Source organism: Protopterus annectens, chromosome 3.part0 (genome assembly GCF_019279795.1).
Source record: "Protopterus annectens isolate FY-2018-M chromosome 3.part0, PAN1.0, whole genome shotgun sequence".
Lineage (NCBI taxonomy): Eukaryota > Metazoa > Chordata > Ceratodontiformes > Protopteridae > Protopterus > Protopterus annectens.
In genome coordinates, this window is record NC_056731.1 from 1,774,745,814 (window position 1) to 1,774,769,191 (window position 23,378).

Genomic DNA, 23,378 nt, shown 5'->3' on the forward strand with positions numbered 1-23,378 from the left:
ACAAGGGGAGCCCATAGCTACCCCTTGTTTTTGGACATAATATTCCTTTTCAAACAAAAAGAAATTTGAGGTAAGCACAATATCAAGGAGTTCTAAAATGTTGTCAATTTCAATTTTTGGAGCTTTTAGTTCAACTAAAAGTAGCCCGATCCTTTCTATTGCCTCCTGGTGGGGTATAGAGGTATACAAATCAGCGACATCAATGGAAAGAAAGTTATAGGAATCATCATAGCTGATATTATTGATGTTTGCTAAAAAAGTCCAAGAATCTTTACAGATGCTGGGAATAAGCTTTATATATTTAGAAAGCAAAAAATCTATATATTTTGAACATGGATATGTCATAGAACTTCTCCCGTCCACCAAGGCTCTCAGTGGTGGGTCCCTATAGTTTTTATGCACCTTAGGTATTCCAAACATCACTGGAACCCTAGGTTGTGAGATATCTATATATTTGTACATATCCATGTCTAACCTACCATTGATAAATAAATCTCTGAAGTACCCTCTTATTCTATTAAAGCATCCATTCATAGCATTAAGGGAGGCAATTTCATAAGCAGGAGAGTCTAGAACAGTTAACATTCTCTGTATATAATCAACTCTTTCGAAGATGACCAAACCACCCCCTTTGTCTGGTTTAATAACTCTGACTGGAGATTCTCGTAAATGGTTAAGTGCTTGCACCTGTTCTTTAGTGACATTAAATGTATTGTGTGTGGAATTACAAGATCTATTCATATGTCTAATGTCCAACTCACATGCATTTTCAAACATTCTTAACGCTACATGGATTGGAGGATTAAAAATGCTAGATAATTTCAAGCCAGTATTAACATTGTCAATCGTGTCATTAAATAATAGTTTCAGATTAAGCTTTCGCACATAACATTTCAGTTCTATTAATAATTTAGCCACATCACAATGTCTGGTGGGAACAAACGTGTTACCCAGTGCTAGTAATTCAACCAATTCAGGCTCAAATTCCAAAGTTGAAAAGTTGTAAATAGTAAAGTCTCCCTTTAAGTTGTATAATATACTGGGAAGTTCGGTACTTATTGAGCCAATCGGGGTGTCAGTTATCTGTTCCAGTTCTTGCCCCTGCCTCCCTGTTGTTGGTTGTTGCGGTTGCCTAAAAAATTTTTTTGCAGTGGTTTTGGAACTGCGTTGTTGGCATTGCCATTACTAGGGACCCTATTCACCACCTCTTGTTGTCCTTGCTTGTTACGGTTCCTGTTACTCCTTCTGGGACCATTTTCGTTCTCTCCATTGACACAGTCATTATTATACATCACCTGTTCTATTTCACCTTCATTGTTATCATGCATATTATCTGAAGAACTATTAGCCTCACCTTGTTTTACAATCAGTTTCGGGTATTAATTCAGTATGTTACACGTTCTTCTTGGTAGTTTTTACTACGAAAGAGATATTCATATAAATCTGCTACATAGACATATATATATCTTTTATGCATTTTTTATGTATTTTGTATATACTTTTACTTTATACATATGTATATGTACTAGTGTAGTGATATTAGGAGCTAGAGAGTTTTTTGCGTGTCAGTTCTGTATGACAGGCAGTTGCAATACTAAACAGGTGGTGTACTTGGCAACTTGCACCTGCTGTACGGCTTACTATATTGGCAAAACAGAACGACAACTAAAAAGACGAATATATGAGCACTTGTATAAAATACAAAAATGTGATACAAAAAATGCACTTTACAGACATATTTCAGATAGAGGGAATGAACATGGTTTGAAATTTGCCATTATTGATCAGGTGAAGTGTATACCTTATGGAGGAAATTGGAAAATGATCCTGGCATCGTACGAAAGTAGGTGGCAGATGTACACTGACGCCACTAGAGCGCCAGGTCTTAATGATTTTATTAGCATTAAACCCTTTTTAGCTCTTTCACAATAATCAATTCACTATAATTGAATACAACATTCATAAACATATGAGAGGTACATTTATACACATTAGGAATTATCACTATGTTTTTATGCAGACTTTCAACAGTATGTTATCCATTATATGTATCTATTATTCATTACATATTTATTATAAGAGCATATTTATATTCTTGTGATATAATTTTTACATATTTATATAGCTTTTTAAAGCATACTTTGTTTATTGAACAATTTATATTATATGTTCTAGATAGTTTTTATACATCCAATAGAATGGAATTAATATGATTAGATTATTTTTATACTATTTTTTGTGTAGATGATTTGTCAGAATCAGTTTTTGATTAGGTATATGTATAAAATTTTCACAAGATAGGTTTTCCATAGAGATGTGCTTTCCAGTATTAGGATCATTAATGTTACTTGAACACTATTATCTTTAGATTCCATGATTATGTATATAGTCTGGACATGCATGTGTTTAAAGGAAATAGGCTAGTACAGCTTTAATGATTTTGGCGTTTTTTTTCAAATGGAATAAGTTTGGAGCCTATTTAAACTTTGAAAATGTTTCATTACACTGTTCTGAGGAAGACTGGATTTTCCAGTTGAAAGCGCTAAACCTGTATTTTACTCGTGTTGTGCATTAAATATATTTTTATCATCCCGTGTACGAGCTTTGTTATCTGAGGATCTACATCTTTGTTACTTCTATAGTTGGCATTTCATCGTGTTTGATTCAATTTATACACATGGGAGGTAATCAAAATATAATTACAAACCAACTTAAGTCTGTATAATATGGAAGTAAAAAAAGAAATGTGAATGAATGTAATCATGCATATAAGATAGAAGAAAATGAAGAATTGCATAAACAGTAAAACCACTGATGACGTGATTAAAAATTGTATGCATAAACATACCTGTTATAGAAACTCCAGAAACCTTTTGTACCTAAATAGCATGAAAATAAGAAAATAAATGCATAGAGATGGCAGATTTATGGATATGCATATCTCTTGTGCATAGGATAGCTTAAGCAGACCATTCTGAATGCATCCTTGTGTGATGATGATCTATTTTGGGAAGGGCTCCTAGGACCTGGTCAGTTTGCTCCAAAACAGGAAATGTGAGTTAACCACTCTTTGGAGTCTCTGTCATACTCTGACTTCTTACTGTTTATGGAGGTTTCACCAGTATCCCAAGAAGAGGCTTCCCTCATAAATGAGTTGGGATCTCAGCTGTCAAATAGTGTTTTCCCCTGCTTTTCCCACTAAGACTCTTAGGAACTTAACTCTGCTGCACAGCGTTTGTAGGCCTGTCTCTTGGGACCATTTATACAAGGGCAGTGCCTCACTTTTGCCTCAGCCTGGACAACCATTACTCTGATTTTCTTGATTTTAGGTGTGATCATAAATATCTTCTTCTTGACATTTCAGGGACAGCTTGGAATGATTGTCTGCTTAAGTAACTTGCTCAGACTTGTGCAGTAGGCAAATGGTGGTGGAAGGAATACACATCTTGTATGCTTGCCTACAGGAAGCAGCTTATTAGCAGCTCAGAGCCTTTTCTGCACTGTCTTCTATAAAAAGAGTTCTATTTAAAGATCAGGTGGTTTGTGCAGAGTTTTTTTTTTTTGAACAGGCCCAGGCTGTATTCTGCAGAGGACCTAAACACCCTTTTCCCCTTTCAGAGAAATTCAAGTGATTCATCTCCTGCTTTATCATGGCTCTGAAGCAGAATTGATAGTTTTGTCACATCCTGAGCCTCAAATACATTAACAGGCACATCTGTCATGTCAACTTCTAGATGGTAACTGTCAAGCAGTCCTAGGTGGTGTCACTGGATATGAGGCACACCTTCTGGCACATCATTGTATGAATTTTGCACAGGAGTTTCCTTAGGTTTACTCAGGACAGACTTCAGTTTCAGGTCAAGTTATTACATTTAGTCCATCCTCTGTAAGCAGTTTCTACCAAGGCACTAGGAGGCTCGCAGGAGAAAGATCTCCTTGTGTTCTTTCATCTGGATGAGTGGCTACAGATGGCTTCACTGCGAGACAGGTGAATGCCTTGATGTGTGCTTCAACATGGCTAATGACAGGCTTGTCAGTTTTCTGTTCACACAGCTGGTTTAACAGCTGCGAAGTTCATCTCATAGAAAACCATTTCCATCACCTTAAGGTGCAGGCCCTTATCTGTAGGGAACCCTGTTTTGGTCTTTTGTAAGGATTGGATTCACTTACGGCTAACCTGTTTTCTCTTTCTCTAAGGGTTGTCATAACTCCTTGTACCAATCCATGTATCTGCCTGATTTCTTTCAAAGGGTAGAACCCAAAAGAGGGAGTGCAAACATACTTCATACTGTGAGTGTGCAAGAGAGGCTCACATTTCACTGGACTATGTGCATGAGTTTCAAAAGATATGCCAGTTTGCTGTCATTAGTTGTAGGCAAATACAAACTTGCATCAGCTAAGCAAACCCTTTTTACTTGGATTGCTAAGAACATTATCATTTGCCTCAGACGACTAACCACACGTTGAAGATTTCTAATGTTATAATAGGCTAATCCAAGAGTATTGTGACTACTCCCAATAATTACTTCAAAAATATCTCCATTGTGGAAATTTTTATTTATTTATTCTGTGGTCTTTGCTTCTGTTTGTCTCCCCTTCCTGTATCTGTGAAACCCCCATCCCTTATATACTCATCCATTCCTTCCTTCTGGCTCCCTGCATGTATCAGAGATCATGGCCATCATGTAGTGGGGAGGTGGATTTTTTTTGTGTGTGTGTATTTCCTACTAACACCAAAACCCTGTTGGCTGGAAAGTATAATTCAGTAGTTATTAGACTGGACCAAGTTTGAGTATGTGCTTTTGCACATACACAATTAACAGCTACAGTGTTTGTGCAGTTTTGGGCAACCTCATGGTGGCTGAAACCCACCTCGCATGATCTGCAGTTCTCAGCTTTCCCCAGCTTTCTATAGTGGAATTCCACCAACACCCTCCCTATCTTCCCAGCCTGCCAGGCAGGGAAGTAGGGGCATCAGTTACTTACTCCCATTCCATCTTGCCAGTTCTTGCAGTGCGTAGGAATGTACTCAAACCCAGATCGTATGAGGCATAGTCAGGTGCAAATCCTGTATGGTGCTGAGGCAGCCACATTGTAGACATTTATGATGTAGTCACTTGATCATTGCTTTTAACATTTATCTGGCAAATGTTTTAGCACCAATTACTACAGCCAGGACTGTTTTAAAGTTTCAGTGCCTTAGAGCTCAGCCTTGTCTGCCTTTGCTTTTTGTTCTTCCCCTGGCTCTACCCTGCCTTGTATCTTTAAATTATCAGTACTTGATTTTTTTCCCCAATATTTACTCACAGCACAAGACCTTCAAAGTTGCATCTAGCACACACATGGATTCAGTATATCTTTAGTTCTTTGAGAAAGCCCTGTGCAGTGGATGTGTGTTACTCATCTGCTGTCCCCCTGTCTCAGGGTGGTATGTCTGTCTTGCCATTTTTGGTGAATTTTCTTGTACGTCAGGCAGGTATATGACGTTATTTTTTTTTGCATATTTTTTTTTATTTCTCTCTTTCATGTTGTGTTCATTCAGTGCATAAGAGCAGAAAGGAAGATTGCAGAGCTAACTTGCACCCTTCTCTTCAGCTGTACAGTATTTTAGCCATCTCTGATGACATAACGGGTTAAAGCCCTGATTGTGACCCTGGTGACTCGAGTTCCGTTGTAAGTGATGTCAGGTAAGGAGAAAAATGTGACCCTGGTGACTCGAGTTCCATTGTAAGTGATGTCAGGTAAGGAGAAAAATGACAAGGCTATAACCTGCTTGCCTTTCTTCTCAGGGAGGGATGGGGAATGTGCTTGAGGGACACTCTATGTTAGGATCTTCAGTGTAGACTAGAAATTGCACAAAAAGTATTTGTTTTAAAGGGAGACAGGGCCAGATCATCATGCCACATGTGAAGGTGTACAGACATGCATCTCTGAGATCCCTAGGGTGCCAACTTGCATGAAGAACAAGGGCTTAATATAAAAACCTTGCTCCTAACATACAGATGAGTGCTTCTCTTATTTGATTAAATCTTGCTCTGTGGAATGATTGGACATTGGGGCTTTTGCCCACGCGAACTAACATCGATTGGGCAGATGGGAATATATGTGCTAAATGGTTAGCCAGGGGGCTGAACCTAAAAATGAGTGTGTGATGTTATAATGTGCAGAGGATTTCACAGGGGAACCCGCAAAATGTATCCACCGCAGAGGATGTCTCATAAATCAGCTACTGTGTTGAGTACCAGACTGTTATGTCTGACATCACTGCAGTGCATGAATGTGTGGTTCTGTCTCTAGAGTTCAGACGTTCAGAAGCCCTCAGTTTCAGACCTTTGAGTTTCTCAGATTTTTAGGTCTCATGGCTGCAGCAGCTGTGGTTAGGTTAATAGCCAGGCATTATGCCATTTTGTCTATGGACTCTGCAGGATAGTTGTGATACTTTGAGACAGATACTTTTTCACTTAAAAAAGAGAGTTAGAATTGGTGATAAAATCTAATATTCTTAATAAAAGCCACTCTTTTCCCTCTATTCAGACAGATCAGACTGTCAAGACAGATGCATCTCTTTTGTGACATACATCTTGTGTCAATACTCAAGATGGTTTGGTGCTCCGGTCCGGTCGTATTAGGAACAGTCATCACACATAAGTATTGCTTGAGCTCTGTGCTGATTTGTCTTCATAGGTTCATAGGTGTTTACTTGGGTGAAGGCCACAAGGGGCCTTTTAAGTCTAGCCATGCACCCTAAATCTCTGACAAGTTCTGATACCATTGATAAGTGTAAGCAGGGGCTTGGGAGATGAACTATTAACAGAGGCTGCCTGTGTCCATTAGAAACATAGATGCCAAACCATGGATGAAGTTCTTGTTCTCAATCCAGTTGTCCAAATTACACTTAAATTGGGTTAGGGAGAAACTCAGCTCACTTGGATGGGGAGTCTGTTCCAGAGAAGTAGTCTGCGGGATACAAGCCTGTCTCTCCAGCAGGTCTTATTTATATCACAGGCAAGGTTTAAATCTTTAGAACGGGTAATTCTCTTGTTCTTTGTTTTGCTGATATACAGCTTGTCTATCAGAGTGGGGTCTGACAATGCCTTGTATGCCAGGCATAGATCTCCCGTCAACAGCCTGTAGGAGACAGAATTCAGGGATAGGGCATTGAGGCGGTCTGCATAGAACATGTTACTTATGCCCTTTTAGTAAGGAACCTCTGTGGACATTCCAGTTGTTGGCTATGCCTGGTTGGATACATACCAAAGGGGATAATGCAGTCAATGATAGGTCTCATGAATGTCGAATACAGTGGAACAATTACTTCCTTGGACCTAAATGCCATATCTTTGTTTATTAGTTGTGCAATGTCGAATGATTTTCTAACAAATATAGATACGTGATGGTCAAAGACTAGATTACTGTCTGTGTTTGTCCCCGAGTCCCTGATTACTGGGAAATCTCTTAGGGGGTGTGTTGTCAATATGACAGTTAGTAGGGGTGGATGTCTTCCCAAAGGATACTATTATATATGACTTGGCATTTAGTTTTTAGTCCATGGCTGATGAAACCAGTTTTTTGTCTGTGTCAGAACTTCTTGGTGAACATTTGTGTCGGTGGGGGATTCGATGACACCTCTTAATTTGCAATCATCTGCAAATGTAGTCAGCCAGAGGACATTGGCATTTGCCTTGACTTCAGAGAAGTAAATGCCAAAAAGGAGCAGTCCCAAGACCAATCCCTGAGGGACTCTGCTTGTGACTGGCCTCTTTGTATACGTGCACTCCCCAGTTCTGACTTCTTAATTCCTGTCTATAAGCCAGTTAGCTGTACACCAGGTGACATGAAGGTTTGTACCTAACCTCTTGAGTGTGGTATTTGGTCAAGTGTCTTGGCCCAGGCAAAGTAGGCAGTGTGAACCATTTTAACCTCATCCATAGCTTTGGTGACCTTCTCAAAGAAGTCCACCAGGAGTAGCGTGGCTTACCCTTGACAAAACCAAATTGGGCTGTGCCCAGCGTTTGAAGGTTTCTTATGTTATTATTAGTCATTTCTTTGGGTTTGCATATGAGACTAGTGGGTCTGTAGTTTTCAAGGTCTGTAGATGGCTCACCTTTGTGCAGAGGGATGACCGTTGCTGTTCTCCATTCATGAGGCATGAAGCCTATTTGGAGGCTAACATTAAATAGTAATTCTAGAGGGCGTGATAGGTCATCTTTCTTACTATTTAGAAGACACACTGGGATATTGTCTGGACCCATTGATACAGTGTTCATGGCCTAAGAGAGAGCAGTGAGGACCTGTTCCCTAGTGATAGTAGTGGGAGTTGTATTTGCTGGTATTTCATGGGGGAAGGTTGAGGGGGAGAGAGAAGTAAAGCTTGGAACTGAATTTGTCAAGCCAGTAGATTTGTTATATTTTCTGGCTTAGTATATGTGGCTCCATTAGCAGGTAGCTCTGCACACAATTGTGTATTGCCTTTGAGGTTGTGGACATAGCTAAAGACTGTCTTATGGTTGTCTTTGGCCTGGGAATCCAAATTACCTCAAATGTGGCTTTGGTAGATTTTATTTATCCTCTGAGCTGTTTGTTAGTTTGAAAGTGCTTTTATCCTGCTGGATGCTACACCTCCTAATTTTTGCTGTGATTTTCTTCATTCTGTTATACAGCCAACTGATGTTGTGATTCCATGGGGGGCTTTTTTAAAGAGTTAGCACTATACTTCTTCCCGGTGAGTACAGATGCCTCTATGCAGCTATTAACATGCTTGTATAGGGTTTCTGTGAACAGTTCAACATAGGCAGCAGTGTTTGCAGGTTTTATTGGAGCTTGAAATTTTGCCAAGTTATCACTTAATAGTAGGAAGTTAGCCTTCGAGAATTTCCTGAATATTCCAGGGTTAGATAGGGGTTCCAGGTTTTATTTTTACTTCAAAGGAAACCATTTTGTGGTCTGACCTTACCAGAGGAGACGTTATACTAGGGGGTATGCAGTCCAGAGAGTTTGTGTTCAGGAATCTCTGTGCCTGTATGTTTGGTGTTGTATGATTCCCGGTTAATATTGGGGTAAAACAATGAGTAAAAAGGTCACAAGTAAAGCCAACTGGTTAAAAAACACAAAAAGAAAAAATCTAGCAAAGCTAGTCTTTCCACTGTGTGATACCTTAAACCTCTGGTATCAGAGGCAACATGGGATATATGTAAATTACTACTTAAGGATATCAGCTAAGTAGTAATTTTTTACTTATTGTTTCAGTTTGTTAGTTGGGATATTTTGTAGACACCCGAATGTTTATGGATATCATTGAGTACGACAACCCCATGTTTCCAAAAGTCAAACCTTCTTCTTATGCTGTGCTGATGATGCCATAAGAAGGCAGACACATGCTTGTCCACAGCTAGAGGGGTTTGGCTTTATTGGCCTGAAACTGTCCATAAATAGACTTAAAGGTAAAAGTAAAAGAAAAAGTCATGGACATTCAGAATTGCCATTTAGCTGAAACATCTGATATCCTTAAGGGGAAATTTGCATATATCCCATGTTGTCTCTTATATAAGAGGTTTAAGGTGTCACACAGTGGAAAGACTAGCTTTGTTGGATTTTTCTTTTTGTGTTTTTTAAACCGTTGGTTTTCCTGTGTGACCTTTTACTCATTGTTTTAGTTTGTTAGCTGGGATATTTTGTAGACACCCTTATGTTTATGGATATCAGTTGGGTACGACAACCCTGTGTTTCCAAAAGACAAACCTTCATCTTATGCTGTGTTGATGATGATGATTCCTTAAGAAGGCAGAAATGTGCATGTCCACAACTAGAGGGGTTTGTCTTTCTTGGCCTGAAATTGTCCATAAGTAGACTTAAAAGTAAAAGTAAACGTCATGGACATTCAGAATTGCCATTTAACTGAAACACCTGATATTCTTAAGGGATAATTTGCATATATCCCATGTTGCTTCTGATACAAGAGGCTTAAGGTATCACACAGTGGAAGGACTAGCTTTGCTAGTTAATAGTGGGGTAATTAAAGTCACCCATGAATATGGTATATGGTTGGATGGTTATTGTTTCCAATAAGTTTAAATACATGGTATGGGTTTCCTGGGTCATGGATGGAGACCTATAACTTGCAAGGAAGGGGTATTGGATTTGGTGTGTGGTGATCTGAACCTGAAGAATCTCAAGTGCATTGTTTTGTCTGACCAGCCTTGAAGTATATTTATTTTTGATGCAAGTCAAGACATCTTCACCTTTAGTTCCTGTCTGAGAAGTAGGTGGTCTAAATATGTGGAAGGCATTATAGCCTTGCATTGTTGGTGTGCTGTCCATGACTTTAAACCATGTCTCAGTGACTACACAGATGTCAGCTTTCTCTAAGGTGAAGAGAGCTTCTATGGAGTGGAGTTTTTTTAGACTTCTAGCATTGAGCAGTAACACCTTTACATTTTCTTTGTGTTTATTTGCTGTGTTGGAAGTACTTTAAATTTGGCATTGTCTAAAAAAAGCACTGTGGGGGAGAACAACCTTTTAAATAATATTTGAAAACCTAGAGGGGAGAGGTGCAGATCTCTGGCAAAGCGGCATAGTTTGTTGACCATCTCCTTCCATGCTGACAGATATTGCACCACCCTAGAATGATAGCAGAAGCTAAGCCAATTATTAAAGTTAGTCATCTTTTGTTCATACTTTAGCATAATCTTTGGAAATGGTAAAATGCTTCTCAGTGTTAGGCTCATACCAGCCTGGGACGCACATTCAAGAGCTCCATGATATCTCTCTTCATATAGTCTAGGGAGGTACATTTCCGGTCACTTGTATTCACCCATATAGACTGTGAGTCATACAAGTACTTGTGGTCCAATGACCCGAGTTTGTGTGTAATGAGGAAGATCCTGGCCCCTGATAAGCAACTGGTCATGACTTTCTCCTTACTCAGCCTGGTGAGAAGGGACATCATTGTGTCTCACAATGACCAAAATGTTGGATTGTGTGGTGGCTTGCCTTATGGGAGTAGAAGGATAGGCTCCATGAGATGTGTCTTCATCTCATAAAAAGGGAAATGATTTTGATCAGGACAGAGACAGTATGTATGTGATGTCTAGTGTCAGTAAGAAGGTTGGGGTGTACTGTCACTTTCATTCTGTGTTAAAATGCTCCAACTTGCTTACTGTGTGATTCAAAAAAAGTCATTTAATCAGACGGTGCTTTCAGGCTCAGTATGACAAAACAATTCACATGGATCAGTGCCCTATCCTGTTTAACAGATTCAAAAAAATTCATTTGTATTTGTTAATGAAGTCCATGTAGATGAAGAAATGGTAAGTGGCTGACTGGTGACTTGGTACCTTCCACAGTAATTAAACTCTTAAAACGATTTCTTGAGTTACACGAAGGTCTCATTCCCAGAGGCACAAGTTAAATGAAATTTGGATCTGTTCACTGGTTCTGTAGAGTCAGAGCTATCCGTCTTCTCTTTTCTTTCTTTCACTGTAAGCATCATCCTTTTCTTATAAAAGAATGTTTGTTTTCCCTTCTGATTCCAGTTTTCTGTTACTCCGGGTTCTTTTCAAGATGCGGGCAGAGTACTGTACTCAAAGATGATTCTCCTAGTTCTGTATTTATCCCAGACTGTTTTGGTTTCCTGTACACTGGTAGTTGCCCGAGCTGGTTCTCAGCCATTTTCTGCCTTTTAGTCTGTTGACTTAGAATGAAAGCAGCCTGGTTCAGTGCATCTCAAGTCATTCAGATTGCATGCTTGGCCTCTGAGCAGAAAGTGTTTGCCATGTCCAGCACAACAAAAACTACTACTAAAGTATTTTGTCACATAAGAAGAAATAAACACTAGATCTGCATACTTCTCTAAGTGGAAACATTGTGTGCAACTTCTAAGATATTAAAGCCTTTATTTTACAAAGCAGGATTTATTTTGACTTACTTTCATACAGTGAAGCTAACCTTAGACATTCTGCAGGCAGTCATCAACGTTTACCTATCTATACATTTCACAAGGTGCTAGATACCAGCAGTGTGACCCAAACTGCATATTTGTTACAGGGTGTTGCTTAAGGCTGACCTTTAGTAAGCAGCCATTTCCTGTGATGGATTTTAAATTTACTAGCCTCATCTCCTTGTGAACCAGTAAGAGTATGTGTCATAAAATTCTTGGTTTGGAAAGACTCTAAGTTGTAGCTGTGCCCTTGTTTATTGTACAGTGCGGGGACACATTCATTTTGTAGTCTTCACTGTTTTGTGGTGTCTTAATCTCTATTTTCCTGGGTTTCAATATTGGACACCTTCATTTGTATACAACTATGCTGTCTATGATTAGTGCAATGTTTAACTAGCTAAAATTTGTTGTTCCAGATTTTTGTTTTGATGTAGTATTTGTGCCTGGCTTTTTGTCCCATGTGATAACTACAAAAAAATCAGCTTTAAGTCACCCATGTATGACGGATACTTAAAAAGTTGTTACAGCTGCTTGAAGTATTTCTGAGCTTCAGTGTTATCTACAAGTTTTACTTATTTTTCACCAGGATAGAGTTAAATTTTGCACAAGTCCAAAGTTCCTTCCTAATGTTGCCTTAGAATTCATAGTAAATCAGGGCATTAATTTGCGAGTCTGTTTCCCCGAGCCAATACTGATGAAGTTCTCCATCAAACTTTTGAGTATGAGAGTATTGTATCCCACATGAATTTGTTGCAACAGATTAAACAGCTGTTTGTGTCTTTTGCTTTAGGGTCAATAGGCCAGTTACTTAAGAATTACATTTGTTAACTGTATAAGCTTAGTGGACACACAGTCCTTCTTCATGGGTGACCAGGGAGCAATGTCTAGTTAAGTGACTTGCTTAGATTTGCTCAGTCGATGAATGGAGACTGTGTGAACCATACCCAAGACTGCTACATGGTCAAGGTCTACAAGTCCATTATTGGTGCCACAACTACTTGGATCAGACTATTATTTCTTCACATACTTTGGCTGGAATATCCACTCCATAACTTTGGCAGGCCCATACTGCAGGACTCTTCTGACCTAATTCCTCTTCTCTTTCATGCATACAGTGGATATAAAAAGTGTACACACCCCTGTTAAAATGCCAAGTTTTTGTGATATAAAAATGAGACCACAATAAATCATTTCAAAACTTTTCCCACCTTTAATGTGACATATAACCTTTACAATTCAATTGAAAAACAAATCTGTTAGTGGAAAAAATGTAAAAAAAATAAATAACAAAAATACAATAAGCTGGTTGCATAAGTGTGCACACAATTAAACTAATACTTTGTTGAAGCACCTTTTGATTTAATTACAGCATTTAGTCTTCTTTGGTAGGAGTCTATCAGCATGACACATTTTGACTTGGCAATATTTGCCCACTCTTCCTTGCAAAAGCGCTCCAAATCTGTTAGATTGCGAGGGCATCTCTTATGCATAGCCCTCTTCAGTTCACCCCACAGATTTTCTATTGGATTTAGGTCTTGGCTCTGGCTGGGCCATTGCAAAACTTTTAATTTTCTTCTGGTGAAGCCATTCTTTTGTTGATTTGGATGTATGCTTGGGGTCATTTTCGTGTTGAAAGGTGAAATTCCTCTACGTCTTCAGCTTTCTAGCAGACACCTGAAGGTTTTGGGCCAAACATGACTGGTATTTGAAACTGTTCATAATTCCCTCAACGTTGATTAAAGCTCCAGTTCCAGCTGAAGAAAAGCACCCCCAAAGCATGATACTGCTGCCACCATGCTTCACCGTGGGGATGGTGTTCTTTTGGTGAGGCAAATTGTTGTTTTTGCACCAAACGTACCTTTTGGAATTGTGGCCAAAAAGTTCAGCCTTGGCCTCATCAGACCATAACACATTTTCCCACATGCTTTTGGGAGACTTAATGTATTGTTTTGCAAATTTTAGCCAAACCTGGATGTTTTTCTGTGTAAGAAAAGGCTTCCATCTTGCAATCCTACCCCATAGTCCAGACATATGGAGAATACGGGAGATTGTTGTCACATGTACACAACCAGTACTTGCCAGAAATTCTTGCAGCTCCTTCAGTGTTGCTGTAGGTCTCTTGGCAGCCTCCCTGACCAGTTTTCTTCTTGTCTTTTCATCAATTTTGGAGGGACTTCCAGTTCTTTGCAACGTCACTGTTGTCCCATATTTTCTCCACTTTTTGACGACTGTCTTCACTGTGTTCCATGGTATTATCCAATGTTATGGAAATTTTTTTGTACCCTTCTCCTGACTGGTACCTTTCAACAATGAGATCCCTTTGATGCTTTTAAGCTCTCTGCGAACCATTGCTTTTGCTGTAGCAGGCAACTGAGTAAATGTCAGGAAAATCCTACTAGGACAGCCGAACTGTATTTGGGGTTAATCAGTCTCTCTCTAATTGATGGCAGGTGTGTACCCAAGAAGACTGAATGCTGTAATTAAATCAAAAGGTGCTTCAACAAAGTATTAGTTTAAGGGTGTGCACACTTATGCAACCAGCTTATTGTATGTTATGTATTTTTTATATTTTTTCCACTAACAGATTTGTTTGTTTTTCAATGGAATTGTACAGGTTATAGGTCACAGTAAATGTGGGAAAAGTTTTGAAATTATTTATTGTGGTCTCATTTTTTATATCACAAAAACCTGGCTTTTTAACAGGGGCAGATGCACTTTTTATATCCACTGTATATGCCTGGCAATTATTTAAGTAATTAAGACCTTAAAAAGTTAGGATGCTCGATAGACTGCCGTTACTCTCAGTTTGCTAACGTTTGTCAGCCACTAGGTCTATGTAACATCTACCTTCTCCTTTGAAGTTGGTAGGAGTGTGGTATTCTGGGGCCTTTATTCCTTGATTTTCTTGTGACTTTAATCAGATGTGGGAAACTGATGAAATTGGAGCCCGACTTCCTCTGTGGATGTTCTTTTTCAGCTTTTTGGATAGGACTGTCCCCTGTTCAGTAAAATATGTTTGAACATTCTTCACTACGGATTGCCAAGTGTTGAAAGAATTAAGACTTCCTGCCTGGCATGCACTAAGAATTATGGACTTGCTGTAGGTTCTTACATTAAGAGTCTATCCATGTGTCTGATATGTGGCTAAGTGCCCTGGTTCTTGAGAATGAATCCTACAGTGTGTAATAAGTATTAGAAGCAAGTCATCAAATAGCATGCGTCATTCACACTGTGTGTGCACATGTATTTGAGGCACCTGATACATGCATTGTATCTAGTGCACTTTTTATGTACATTTCCCAGAACAATTAAAACTAATCATTCATACAACGATTAGCATGTTACCCAGAAGTATTTAGCCTCTTTTGTAAGCGTGAGAGTCATTTGTCATAGTTTAAGAAGTGAGGCAGTACAGCTCTAAGCATCTTGCAACTGAACAGCATTTCAGAAATTTTCTTAACTTTACCAGTTTGCTTATTTACATGGACTAATCTAGTATCCTTGGACTTACTTTTTTTTCTTTGTGTATATAATTTAGACAAATGGTGGACAAACTGAAACTTGAGTCAGCTGCAGTTAAGCAGGTCCAGCAAGAAAAGACCCAGGAAGCCATGAAGCATCAGCAGACTTTTGAGAAGATGGAGTCAGACCTTAACATGGCAAAAGATCAAGTGAAAGCTTTGCAAAATCAGGTAACCATCATGCGATCAGCAGTTAGTAATATAAACTTCATCAGTGTGTAATAGCAAAACTGACAGTTCATAGAAAGGTTTGCATATTCTAAGTCTTAGATAGGCTTCAGAATAAAAAAAAATATGTGACGTCATCCCCGAGGATCTAAAATATTTGTTTATAACTTGTTACTGTTACATTTTTTACATTAAATTTTAATTTCTGTAATATTCTGGTGCTCTCAAAATATTGTTTTTATTGAGTAAAGCCCCACAGAGGAGAATTAGTGGATTAAAATGTTTTCAGTTATGCCAGTTGCAAGAAAAGGAATTATTAGTACCATCAGTACATATTTTATTCTTTTGTTCCACAACAATATGAAACATCCTTGCTACTTAATATTCCTAAAATTTAATAATTTATAATCTAACACCTTCACAGAAGCAAATGTATTTGTGCATATGATCAGAGGAGCTTTAACAAAAGCTGAAGATGTAGTTACATGTCAGGTTGCACTACAGTATATTGGTATCTCACAGCCTGTAAGAATTCCCAAGCAGCATGCTTCCTGCAGAATGTCTTCTTCTTGAGTGCCTCATATTTATACCAGTCTGACCATTAAGAATTACCAGTTTCAGGAGCTAAAATAATGAGCTACAGACAGTTAAAATGGCAGAAGAAAGAGTTGGTGAACAAAGACAAGCAATTTAAGCACAAGCGGATAACATGCACAGAAACTAAGTCTCTCAACGAAAATATGTGTTACTTAAAGTAAGAGCATGCTCAGGGCTGGTTTACCAGTAATTGTATGGCTTTTGTTAGAATTTATGGTCTTCTAATCTATATCTATAAACCCAAGTAGTTTACATTGTTAATTTGGTGCATTCCTGGATGGTTGTAGATGTGTAACCCATTTTCTGTTTTAAGTATTATGGATAGTAAAATGAGCAGAATTGTAACCTACCTTATCTCTTGTCATGGGCAGCCTGTTTTAGTGTTTTTTACTTTCAGACAGAAAGAAAAATGGAAATACCTGGCTTTGACAAATATGAAAACCATCAGAAGTTTTGAGGTTACCACAGGAAATTGCTCTGCATTGTTGACCAAGTGTATGTGGCATTGGACAGTCTGACACTGTCCAGTTTTGTAAACTTAAAAATGTGAGAATAAAGCCATATTAATATTGGATTAGGCTGAACTTTTGAATGGAAGAATCAGGAGCAGAACAAAACTGAAAAACGTGATGTGAAACTCCTCATTAGCAGTAAGAGCAACAACTTTAGTTGTGAGCTGACTCTTGAAAGGGTAGAACCAACAGCAGACAGAATGCTTGGGTGGATTCTTGGGGGGATTGATTCCAGAGCAAAGACGTGTGCTTGCACTCCATGTGGTTTTGGTCAAACCACACCGTTGGTACTCTACGTAGTCCTGCAGGCCCTATTTTTAAGAGTACATCAGCCTCCTGGAAGGAAATAAAAGGAGAATTGCCAGAAAGGTCCATTGGATTGAGGGGAAAGAATATGATCAGAGACCAGAGGAGCTACAGAATCTATCACGTGATGCTAGCAGAGAATGGGGAGGAGGACATGACACTAATGCAGAAAAAGTTGTTAAGGAGATGAGAAGGGATCATTTTGAATAGGAAGGACAAGGGGGAAGGATGAGCACTCCTCGCAGATTGTGGAGACTAACTACTCCCGGTTTGCTTCAAGTGCTTTTTTTCAAGGAGAGAGATGGATGGGACTTGAACCTGCAATCTTCTGATCCAGAGTTAGACACCATATCCATTAGGTCACATGACCAAATTCAAATTACACAGCACACATTCAAAGGGGGAATTGAACCCATAGTCATAATGTGAGGGAATAACTGTTACCCGAACAAGCAGAATCTGTAGGGACATTCAGGAGGGTATGGGATAGGTGGATAAAATGTAATGGTGAAGAGAGAGATGGAGGGAAAATAGAATGGTAAGACATTTAAAAGGGACCATTAGATAGGCTTATTTCCTGTCATCAGGCAAATGTAATGTAATTACTACCAAGCTGAGGAGATTGCATACATTTTTTTTTTTTTTTTTTAATTCAAAAAGGATTCCAGAGCAACATTAAGACTATGTTTAAGAAAACATTATATGGTTTTGTATTATGTACAAAATTGTAATATTGCTCATGCTCAGTTTTTGAGGCAGCTTTCATATCCCTTCATTTTGCTTTTGAGATGCCAGGGATTTAGCTCACATGGAAACCTTTACTACTGAGTGAGCTACAGAACAAAACAATTAAGCTGGCCTGCTGCCTACCACTCTACTTCCAGCATTTACCAGTTTGCTACCCTTGGTCATAATCATACCTGTCAATCTCTGAGCATTAAAAATCATAGCAGAGTGCCCAAAAGAGAAGCACATTTATTTATTTATTTTATTTATTCATTGTTTTTTAAGTAGAAGACCTTTAGATACTAGTGTCTATGTAGTTAACAGTAAAGAATCTTTCCATATTCTTATTTTGGTTATTTAATAACATATATTCCCCTGAATAGGTCTAGCTTTAGGATGAAAGCAGAAGTTAATCAGTAAATCTGGTAGGAACAAGGCAAAATCTGAGGTTAAAAATCATATCAGTTGAGAGGTATGTTTTTTTATTATTGGGCTTGCTGCAATGTTTTTGTGCACTGTAAGGCAGCTAAAGGAACACAACCAGTTATTTTTGTATTTGAATACCCCTAAAAAGCATATGTATACTTAACTTGCTGGTTTTCTACCTACAATCACAATACTGCTATTCTTTGTATCCTATCTAGACTACAGCATATGATTGTATCAGTGAAGTGTATGACATGTATTTTTATTTTGTACTTGTATATGAGATTGAATTGATATTTGTATCTGTACGTTGTATATGTATCTTACGGTTATTTAGAAATATGGAGCTTTTCTCCCGGGCCTCTGCTGGAAAGGGACATTTTGTCCAGTCAGTCTTTCCTGGTAAACAAATGTAAAATAAATAAAATATATTACCTTATTTTACTACACTTTTACATAGCTGAGATTTGTTTATGGAAGAAACATAATATTCCTCACAAAAGAAATGAGGTACTTTGAAATAAAAAATGAACAGTGTGAACTATGCTTTTTGCTAGAAAATGAAAACTTGGTTTTTAACTTGTTTATTCATTGTGTGAGTTTTTCCTGCCCCCTTTTTCTGGCATGACCTGGGCCAATATCAAAGTATATTTGTTGTGCTTATCATATTGATCACTGCTACAATAGCCTTAGCTGTATGGGTTATATCCTCCCATGGATATAACAGTCGGACACCTTCCAAAGCTTCAGGTCACCTTCCCCAAACTGTCAAGCAGCTTAAGCTACGCTGAATAAAAACAAGTTTGGGCGCAAAGCCCTTCAGAGCTTTACTGCCTCTGAAGAGTACACTCGTCTGAGGCTTTTGTCGACTTGTGCTTTCCTTTGCTGGGCAGATAAGTTCTCTTTGGGGGAAAACATTTCCATTTTCTTAATTTTGCAGATGTTTTATCACTTTCCTCTTCAGGAACTTATTTTAAAGATCAGAGTGTTGTGTTTCAATGGATTACCTCAAGACAGTAATGTACTTTTAAACAGAGCACTCAATTTTTTTCTGTCAGTTTAAAAGTAATGTAAAGCAACTGAAAATATTTTTTTGTGAGAAATTGTTTATTTTTCTTTTGTGGAGATGGTATAGTGTTTGTGTGTTTTTTTTTTTTTTTTTTTTTTTTTTTTTTTACTGTGTTTTTTTGTCAAACTTTTTTGAACTAGTAGTGTTTTACTGGCAATTACTGCTTGCCACCCCCAGGAAAGAGACACCATATTTTGGCTTGACCATCGTACAGACCATCAGTTCCACAGTCTATCCTCCTTCCAGCCAAAGAAGGAAAAGTTAAGCAAACATCCTTTGCCACCACAGCAGGTTATCAATTTTCCTCAGCTGCAGGTTCATGACTCTGGTGTGACCATTTGTTGTACATCAGACCACTTATCTTTTATTCCAGATTGCCTCTGGTGTAGCACCTTCACTATGGACTAGGAGTTAGCCACATCCTCTGCGGCTGTTGGGGATCCTGTCAGTGGGCAAGGGAGAGCCACTCTTGTCAGTCATGGGAGAGGGAACAGAGAAGGTTTCCCTGTTCATAGGTTCATACTAGGCTATCTGCCCTAGGGCATTTATAAGCCTAGCCAGAATGTGTTTGGCTTTCGCCACCCATTTTAAATGAATTTTGCTATGCCCTTTTTTGAGGTTAGTATACTCTGCCTCTGTCTAACAGTGACACAGAAGTGATACCCGGGGTAAACCTACAATCTCCCATCCACTCATCAAGATTCCTCTTGAAGAGAGTCAATGAGGGACTCTGCCTAACCTGGACTGGGAATTTATTCCAGAGTGAAGGGAGCCTCTGGGTTATGAATCTGTCCCTCCAGCATGTCCTATTTATTTCAATGCTGAGGTTCAAGTCTCTCGAGCGTGTAGCTCAATGGGATTTGGATTTTCTGAGGTGCAGCATGTCCATTAATTCCGGGTTGGACATGGCTTTATACGTCAGGCACAGATCGCCTCTGAGCAGGCGGTATGCCACTGAGTAGAGCTGGAGTTTCTTTAACCGGGCAGCATATGGCATGTGTTTGAGCCCTTTGATCCTCTTGGTGAGGTACTTTTGGGGTCTTTACAATTGCTGCAGGTGTCTGGTAAGGTACATCCCAAAAAGGGCATTGTACTCAATTATGGGCCTGATGAGGGATGAGTAAAGAGGCACGATGACCTCCCCTGATCTAGATGGGAATCCCTTCATGATTAGGTGGGCTATATAAAATGTTTTTCTAACCACTTTGGCCATGTGGTTGTCAAATGAGAGATTACTATCAACTTGGGTACCCAGGTCCCTAATTACTTCTTCCGTACTTAATGGATTACCACCTATGTGGTAATTTGTGGGCACTTCGTTTTTGCCAAAAGGGATGACTATACACTTTTTGGCGTTTAGCTTGAGGCCATGGCTCTGGCACCAGTTGTCTGTTTCTATGAGGCTCTTTTGTAGGATGCTTGTGTCGGCTGGAGAGTCGATTATGGCACCCAGTTTGCAGTCATCTGCGAACTTGGTCAGCCACAGTCCTTCCGTGTTAGCCTGTATCTCCGAGAAATATATACCGAACAAGAGAGGTCCCAGGACTGAGCCTTGTGGGACGCCACTTGTAACTGGTTTGGAGTCTGACATGGCTCCAGCAATTCTAACCATGTGGGTTCTGTCCTTGAGCCAGTTTGCAACCCATCTAGTGACATAGGGGTTTATATTTAAGCTGGTGAGCTTATCTATAATGCCCGAGTGGGGTATTGTATCGAAGGCTTTTGCAAGGTCCAGGTAGGCTGTGTGGGACCACCATCCCCTCGTCAATGGCCTTGGTGACTGTTTCAAAGAAATTGACCAGGTTTAAGAGGCAGGATCTGCCCTTAACAAAGCCAAACTGGGTAGGATTCAGTGTCTGTAGGTCCCCAATATCTTTATTTATGAGGTCCATGATGATCCTTTCCATAGCTTTGCATACCAAGCTAGTCAGGCTTATGGGGCGATAGTTTCCAGGATCCGTTGAGGCACCACCTTTGAGGAGAGGGACCACTGTTGCTGTACGCCACTCTTTGGGTACATATCCTGTAGTAAGGCTGAGATTGAACAGTAGTTTTATGTTTGGGTTTAGTTCTTCTTGGAGTTCATGTAGGACGCAGCCTGGGACACCGTCTGGCCCCAATGATGCTGTGTTTTTTGCTTTGGAGAGGGCGGCACTTACCTGAGCATCTGAGATATCAGGGGGGCAGCACTCTGCTGGGATAGATATTTGCCCTTTTGGTGGGGAAGGGGGGGGGGGAGAAGTTTGCGCTGAACCTGTCAGCTAGGATGTTGGCAATGTCTGTGAGTTCGGTGTATTTTTTGTCATTTTGGACTAATTCTGAGCATATCTGGGAATTCCCATCCTAACATAACTAAAGAAAACCTTGTGATTATCCTTAGTGTCCTGTGCAATTTTTCTCTCGAAGCTGGCCTTAGATGATTTTATGAGTACCCGTAGTTTTTTGCTAATACTGATCAAAGATGCCTTCCCTTTTTGGGATTTTGCTCTATCATGTAGTAGCTTCCTCCTTCTATTGTATAGTTTGTTTATGGCTGGGGTCCACCAGACAGGATGCCTAACCTTGGAGGATTGGGTCTTGGTTTTATTTGGGATTGCATGATGCATGCATTCCTGAAGGTGTTCATAGAATGCGTTTATAAAGGATTCTCTGGTCTGGGCCGTATTTTCCACAGGCCCGGGGGCTTTGAAGGATTTCACCTCGGTTTTGAGGAGTGTGAAATTTGCTTTAGAGAAGTTTTTCACTGTGGTTTTCTGGGCAGGGGCTGGGATGTGAATATCTAGTGAGATTAGTTTATGGTCTGATCTTACCAGTGAGGGATACACTTCTGGTCTGGAGCATAAAGTCCCCATGTTGGTGATGATCAGGTCCAGTATGTTTTCCCCTCTTGTGGGAGTGGCAACAAGTTGTTCCATAGCATTTGAGTTTACAAATTCTAGGAACCTTTGGGCTAGGGTGTTGGAGCTAGAGTAATGCTCCCAGTCTATGTTAGGGTAGTTGAAGTCGCCCAATATAATGGTGTTCGGAGAGACCTTCATATTTTCCAGTGTTCTCAGGAAGGCCGAGTGGGGTTCCTGGGTTTGGGAGGGTGGTCTGTAGCAGGCTATAAACTGGAAGGCAGTTTTACCCACTGTTAGTTGCACATGGATAGTCTCTGATGCTTCATGCTGTGCCACCAACCTGGAGGTGTGGGTATCTTTGACGAATATTGATACTCCCCCTCCTTTTGTGGTTCGGTCCAAATTTTGGGGCCGAAAAACATGGTATGAGGTATAACCTGGTAGTGCTGGGGTGCTCTCGGGAGCCTTGAACCAGGTTTCTGTTACTGCACAGATATCGATGTTCTCCATGCTAAGGAGAGTTTTGAGTGCGTGCATCTTGAGGTTTAGACTTCTGGCTTTGAGTAGCATTACTCTTAGTTTCTTATCCCTTGTGATACCTATGGAGGTGGGTTTGTCTTTTGAACCTTGCCTATAAAAGGCACTATGGGGGTGGCAAGAGCCTTTGCCAATATCCGAAAGCCCAGCGGTGACAGGTGCAAGCCGTCCCTAGTGAAGCATCATGGCTTGTCGAGCATGTCATCCCAGGCAGACAGGCATTGGATCCCCTTTGAATGACACCAATACTTAAGCCAATTGTTGAAATTGATCATCTTGTCTTCATATTGTGGCATCATTCTTGGTGAGGGTAAGATGCTACTCAAGGTCAGGGTCATACCGGCCTGGGCTACATGCTCAGAGAGTTCCTCTGTCTCTTTTCATGTAGTCCAGGGAGGTACGTCTCAGGTCATTCACACCAGCATGGACGATGACTGAGTCATATTTGTACTTACCTTGGAGTGACCTGAGTGCTTGTGTTATGTGGCAGATCCTAGCCCCCGACAGGCAGCTCACCGTGACCTTCTCCTTGTTCAGCCTGGTGAGCGGGACGTCAGTGTGCCTGACGATAGAGTCACCTATTACAAGTGTATCAGGTGTGTTGTTTAGCCTTAAGGGCTGTGACTGTTCGGCACACTGGCTTTGTGAGCTATGTGTTGCACGTGTTTTGTTTTGGGGTAGCAGTTGCTTGGGTGTCTGCTTTGGAGGTCTCTGCTGCTTAGGCAGATTTTTATTTAGAGC

At 39.8% G+C, this 23,378-nt stretch overlaps 1 protein-coding gene across 2 annotated transcripts in view; it reads left to right on the forward strand.

Moving 5' to 3' along the window:
• Positions 1–23,378, forward strand: part of LOC122797053 (polyamine-modulated factor 1-binding protein 1-like) — a 2,450,839-nt gene that overhangs the window by 1,105,627 nt on the left and 1,321,834 nt on the right. For both annotated transcript variants that reach the window (XM_044065829.1, XM_044065830.1), the window contains exon 21: positions 15,474–15,627. In XM_044065829.1, coding sequence (XP_043921764.1) covers positions 15,474–15,627 — 154 coding nt within the window. The remainder of the gene's footprint in view (positions 1–15,473; positions 15,628–23,378) is intronic.